The sequence below is a fragment of the Nicotiana attenuata genome, unplaced genomic scaffold (genome assembly GCF_001879085.1).
Source record: "Nicotiana attenuata strain UT unplaced genomic scaffold, NIATTr2, whole genome shotgun sequence".
In the NCBI taxonomy this organism is placed as follows: domain Eukaryota; kingdom Viridiplantae; phylum Streptophyta; class Magnoliopsida; order Solanales; family Solanaceae; genus Nicotiana; species Nicotiana attenuata.
Genome location: NW_017673446.1, coordinates 101,406 through 108,236, shown reverse-complemented (window position 1 = coordinate 108,236; position 6,831 = coordinate 101,406). Strand labels below are relative to the sequence as shown.

The 6,831-nt window shown below is 35.4% G+C and overlaps 1 protein-coding gene across 1 annotated transcript in view; it reads left to right on the top strand.

Annotated features, from left to right (window-relative positions):
- The window catches only part of LOC109216396 (vacuolar-processing enzyme-like), a 4,894-nt gene extending 2,741 nt beyond the window's left edge, over positions 1 to 2,153 (top strand). Inside the window, exons 6-9 of the mRNA XM_019380542.1 lie at positions 133 to 181; positions 456 to 668; positions 1,381 to 1,587; positions 1,795 to 2,153. Coding sequence (XP_019236087.1) covers positions 133 to 181; positions 456 to 668; positions 1,381 to 1,587; positions 1,795 to 1,929 — 604 coding nt within the window. The 3' untranslated portion in view covers positions 1,930 to 2,153. The remainder of the gene's footprint in view (positions 1 to 132; positions 182 to 455; positions 669 to 1,380; positions 1,588 to 1,794) is intronic.
- Positions 2,154 to 6,831: the final 4,678 nt, after the last annotated feature.

Below are 6,831 nucleotides of genomic sequence, written 5' to 3'. Positions count from 1 at the left end.
TATATATATATATATATATATATAAATTTCCAAGAAATCAAAAGAATAGTATGATCGTGATAATGGCTTTTCAAGACTCCTAGTTATTATATATATGTCAAACTAACTGCACTTTGTTCTACTAATGACCAGTGATTTGCACGATCGACAAGTTGAAACTTTGGAGAAGCAGTATCAGCTGGTAAGATAAACAACATTATATTCTATGAGTATGTATAAACTTTTTATTTAAGCAACGTAGTAATAATAGATGAACAAGTTTCCAAATAAAATATTACCAATATCAATTAACACATCGATCGTTCAAAAATATTGTTACAATTTCATTTTGCAAAGTTTCAAATATCATATAGTAGTTGTCAATTAATTCTTTTAAATTATAAATATTTTCTTCATTGACTAGTTTCACAACAACTTTCCTAATAAACCTAAATAATGGTTTTTATGATTCTCAGGTTCGTAAGAGGACTCTAAATAATGGTACAATAGAAGGCTCCCATGTCATGCAATATGGTGATTTACATATAAGTGAGGATCCTCTTTTCAGATATATGGGTTCTAATTCTGCTAAAAATAGTTACTATAATACTTCTACCAACGATGACTCATTGCTACCCTCAAGGACTGTTAATCAGCGTGATGTTCATCTCATGCATTTATGGTCTAAGGTATATTTCTGCACAAGTTTAACTTTCTATATACTATAGTGTAGAAGAATTATTTCTATAGAAAATGTGATTAGTAACCTGAAGAAAAAATACGACAAGTTACTTACTACAAGTATAAATTAAACTTTTTTCGGTACTGCTAGTATAATATGTTGAATAGTAATTCAAATATAGTTTGACCCTTTTTATTTTTGTTTGTTACTAATTATTATAGTACATAATCATATTTTTCACCATTTTTAGTCAAATTAAGGATAGAATAGGTTATTAAATTGTGCTAATAGTTGGGGGAGTTATTGTTTAACTGTAAGTCTGTATGCTAACTATATATATTGTTTTCTATGAAAATACCATGTTAGTGTTCAACTTTTTCTCTACTTTCTTAGCTTGTCCTTATAGTCCACATTTTACCTAAATTTCCAACATATCTACATGCTAAATTTTCTGTCCAATTAATGGCTTGCAATCAGGGGCGGATTTAGTTCAATAGCTACGGGTTCCCGTGAGCCCAGTAACTTTTGTCTAGAACCTGTATTTATATTGAAAAATTCATTTAATATATAAAAATATTTAGCTTGGAACCCAATCCATTCATTCAGTTAGTACTGTATATTAACTCGAAATTTTTGTAGTAACCCATAAACCTAAAATCCTAGATCCGCCTCTGCTTCCAATATAAGTAACTTGTCTTTATTTTCTTTATCGATGACAGTTCCGATCTGCTCCTGAAGGCTCTGCTAGAAAAACTGAAGCTCAAAGGCAATTAAGGGAAGCTATATCACAAAGAGAACATGTAGACAACAGTGTGAGACATATTGGAGAAGTTCTGTTTGGAGTTGAAAAAGGTCCCGAGGTGCTAAAGACTGTTCGGCCTGCTGGACAACCCCTTGTTGATGACTGGGATTGCCTTAAATCCTTTGTAAGTATTAAAATCTTTAACAAATATTTAAGATGTAAGGATTTATGATAATTACTTAATCGGACACCTCGCCATGATAATTATTTATGACTAGACATCAAGCAAGAACTTAGTCAGTTTACGATGAATTCCCACAATATATATGGTTATTTTTTGTGTAATGTTGAGTATATATATATGACTATGGTTTGATATTTGTGTGTACAGGTCAAGATATTTGAGTCACAATGTGGAAAGCTAACTCCCTATGGAAGGAAACACGTTCGTGGCTTTGCTAATTTGTGCAATGCTGGAATTCAAGGGGAGCAAATGGCTGCAGCAGCTAAACAAGCATGTCCTTAATTAGGGAATTAATTAATTACTGATGTATTATTAAGCCGCTTAATGTTAAATGACTTTTAGTCTGCTCTTTGTCAAGAACAAGCTATATACAAGTCATTGTTTGCTTCTCTGCTACAATTATATAATGATTGTCGCTTCATGGGAATATATTGCTCATCTTATATGAAAATTTGTAGCTTAATTATGAAATGCTATGAAATTATATGTATTTTGGTTGAGAATTTTCAAAGTTAGCATTTCCTTTGCAGAGGCGGAGCCAAGATTTGAAGCTTATGGGTCCGGGATTCTAATTCTTTTAAGTTACTCGTTCTAATTTAATAATTTGCGCATATTCAATAAATTTCTTAAGATAAATTTGGATCAAAGCTAATGGGTCCGGCTGAACCCATAGCCGAAGGGCTGGCTCCGCCCCTGTTCTGTTCTTGGTTGGTCTATGACTAGCTACAGGACTCGTCTAATGATAAAAAAAAAGAACTCTTACATACGAGAACTCTTACACAAAAACAAAGCTATAGAAGATATTAAAAGAACGATACTTTTCTGTTATTTGTAAATCCTTTAAATTTAAATTAATTTTTATTTTACGCTTAATGATATATTTTTATAGCAGCATAAAAATCACAATATACTTAAAACAACAAGTACTAAAGGTACTTTTATTATGAGTGAAAAGTCGTTTCTTGTCCAACATCTTCGTATAAATGAAACAGAACTACAAAATACTGATGAAAACAATCAATGTTAGGTTTTGAATCTATATATAAATACACAAAGTGGTATGCCTAGATTTTTGTTTGGATCGCATATCACCTTTTCCTCTGCACTAGTACTTTTTATATTCTGAGTTTAAAGCATAAATTTAATGTTAGTACTTCAAATTCACACACCAAATTTGCATAGAAAAAGGGGTAAACTACCACTTAATGTCATAACGAGTAGTTATTCCATGTCCCCATGGGATTGAATTATCTTTTTTTTTAATAAATTTTCCTAGGATAGCTGGGGATGTTGTATTTCATCAACAAGTTATTACAAGAGGAGGGTATTGCCTTGCCTCTATATATAATTAATACAACACATAAGGATAGAGGCTATCCTTCAAAAAAGGCACAGGTAACTACCAATTAATTACCTAACTAAAAAAAAACTAGATTTATCATACTTTGTCCTAATACTTGGTATCTGGCTTTTATTCAAAAAATATGAACCCTTAGCTCCTTTAGGGGGATGCTGGGCAGAGAAATAGAAGGTGCCCATCTGGTGTAGTACTCCCTCCGTCTCATAATGTGTCGTGGTTATTAGAAATAGTAATCTAAATTATTTGTCATTTTAAAGTACAAGACAAAATTAATTATATTTTTTCTTTTTTACCCTTAATAATAAATTGCATTCACATTTAGTAAAAATATAGATAATGTCATTGATAGAGATGACGCATAAATTGAGAAAATATTTAATGAGGATAAAATAGTCAAAATTTATTATTTTTAAGAGACGTGCACAAAAGAATCACGATACATATGAGATTCTGAAGGAAGGGTTGTCAAAATCAAATGAAACCAAGTGGCCAGAATTGCAAGAAGAAATAATTAAGACGACAAGTCCGCCGAAATATTTGAACTTCCCCATGAGAATGTCACTTATTTAATTTGAAGAAAGACAGATAGGATATTGTTTGAGCCTACTAAGATATTATTTGAGCCTATTTGGCGAAGTTAGGATTTCCATCAGTGAGATCCAAAAATTAAAAAATAAATATGCAAAGACACTACGGGGATCCAACACCTAATATATTATACAATTAAAAAAATTAACCTTATATAAGCAGTGTAATTTTTCAACAAAGTAAGTTCAATGAGCCCCTCCGCCACCCTAGCTCCACCCATGAGTAGAATACACTCTAAAATTTGATACTAGTTGTCTCTTTGATTTTAGTAGGATTGATATGTTCTTAAGGTTCCATATTTCCATATATGCACAAGACAATGACAGAGAACAGCCTGAAAATAATTAAGATACTACGTACACCAAATAATTTAAGGATATGATTTATGGTAAATATTCTTATAGGTAATAGTTAGTATCAAAATCAACTAGTAGCTCTTCGATTTGCATGCCATATGAGAATCTTTGACTGGATCAATTAAGAAGTTTTTAAAAGAAACGCCAAGTGGTTGCTTGACTACTTAAGCAAAGCAACTTAAATTAAATCAGATAAAGAGAAACTTTCGTGTTGTCAAAATCGAAGGAATCACAAGGCCATAGGCCCATAGCAATGAACAAGTTGCAAGAAAGAAAAGTAGTCATTGTCACTTTTATGCGTCCATATCAATTACTCCTATATTACTGTTGCGAACTTGGAATTATTCTATCTATTTTGATTTTAAAAGATAGATTCAATTAGATTCCTTCCAAGCCCAACTCTCTTGATAGTGATAGCTTCTTCATCCAAAAGATAGATACTTTCAATGATACCATACATTCAACCTTCAAAATTACTTTGGTGTGTTTATTATCCGATCAAATTATATTTTCAGTTTTTGATAATTTTGAATAACAGTTTATATTTCCTTAAAATTAATAAAAATAGAGAAAATAACTTTCATCTCCAATTTGTAACAACCATTTCTCAAAAGTAGCAAGTTTGGCAGCCATAGAATCACTTACTCATGCTATTTCCCTAATGAGTGTGCGGCACATCGTGTGCCAAAATGTTAAAAAACACTTAAATGGACCGGAGGGAGTATTATCAACCTCTAATGTATATGATAAACTAAAATATTATATGTGCACGGGTAAAATCGAGGATAAAGTTACCCCCGATTTCCTGGTAAAGAAACGAGATGGAAGCACGATCTGACATGACCTTGAGTAAAGCCGAGGGATTCCACGTCTTAAAGCTCGGGGAGGACGAATGGTTCCCTCGGGACTTGACATGGCCAAGCGTCGGGTCCGAGCAGAGTGAAGAGCCGAAGACTAGGGGAAAAGATTGTTAGACAAGATAAGTGGGGGGCCAAAATATCCTGAGGTTCCGCGTAGCGATGGTGTTATGTGAACAGGATGGCTCTTTAGTTTCAGAACATTTATCGCACCTCAGTTGTGCTTCCGCCCTCGACCAGATGTTATGGCGCAAATCTCGCCCGATATCAACTGCGTAGTTAGACTTGTTACTAGGATTGAAACTCTCCTACTATACAAAGGGGGAACATTTTTATTTTGAGGACCAATGTTGGCATGCATATCAAAGCAATAAAGTTAATTTTTGTTCTTTAGCTATTGTTCAAAGTGTTCTTCAGCTGCTTGTTTATTAAGTTGTGACCGAGCTCGTTCCGAGGGCTGAATCGGAATCGATTTCCAAACGTCCATTGAAAAGCTAGACTTATTCATCCATTACTTCTGGTTTGATCGCTCTGATTTCCTTTAATTCAATTATTTAAAGTTCATAGTTCATTCGTGTTAAATTAAGTCACATATCCTTTAACCGCGTATAAATTCAATTGTTACTCATTTTAAGGTTATATAGTTTGACGCCCACCGTGGGGCTAAGGATAATGGTGGTGATTTAATACGAATCTCCATAACACACCCTATTTTACACTTGCTCTTTGAAGTTTGATTTCAGGTTAATATTAAAAATGTCAAATTCTCAGTCTACTCACTTGAAAGTTGACACCGAGTCAGGCCACCATAATAACGTGGTACCAAGCAATGACGTACTCCCTGTTGATCCTAATGGGGTCCCAATTGCTGACCTGGTCGACGCTAATTCACAAGTTTCCATCAACATTAACCTGCCAACTGATCCCGAAAATAGCATTAGCGAGGCACCTCGGCCATCGGCTCGAGAAGCACCCGAAGGGGAAGGTGATGGAGTTACCATACTATTGATTTTTGAAACATTACAAGCTCAACAAGTGGAAATAGCACAGCTACAGACCCAAATATCACGCCTAGAACAGGGCCGAACCCGAGCGTGTTAGAGAAGACGCTCGAAGAGATGAACAGATTATCATAGTTACAGAAAAGTTTGGGTTCGGAAAAACTTCCAAGGTGATAAAAATGCTCTAAGCACTAACGAAGTTGGTGGAGTCTGGTGAGAAAAAGATAGAGGCAAATGATAAGAAGATGAAAACTTACAACTCGAGGGCCGATCAGATCCCGGGAGCGCCTCCAATATTAAAAGGGTCGGATTCCAAAAAATTCATTTACAAACCTTTCACCCCGAGTGCGACACCGAAGCCAACTCCGAAGAGATTCCAAATGCCCGACATTCCCAGATACAATGGAACCACATATCCAAAACGAGCATGTAATCTTCTATACGTGCACAATAAAAGGCAATGACCTAGAAGACGACGAGATCGAGTCGGTGTTATTGAAGAAATTCGGCGACACCTTGTCCAAAGGAGCGATAATATGGTACCATAACTTGCCTCCAAATTGTATTGATTCATTTGCTATACTTGCAGATGCATTCATTAAAGCCCAGGTTGTCGCCATCAAGGTCGAGATGAGGAATCAGACCTCTTCAAAGTCAAGCAGAGAGTCAACGAGATGCTTAGGGAGTTCTTTTTGAGGTTCCAGATGGAGCGAATGGACCTGCCCCCGGTTGTAGATGATTGGGCCGTTCAAGCGTTCACTCAAGGGCTCAACCCCCGAAGTTCCATTGCTTCTCAACGATTGAAGTAAAACTTGGTGGAGTACCCGACGGTTACTTTGGCCGTGTCCATAATAGGTATGATCGAAGATCAGAGTTGAGGACGGCCAGCTAGGGGCCCCATCGGGGTCTGTTTACCCCAACAGAGCGTATGACAGATCTAAAAGAATTATGGACCAGGTGACAAGGCCGGTTTGAAATCGGTATTAGCCATACAGCTCGGACAGATGGGATACAGACCCGAT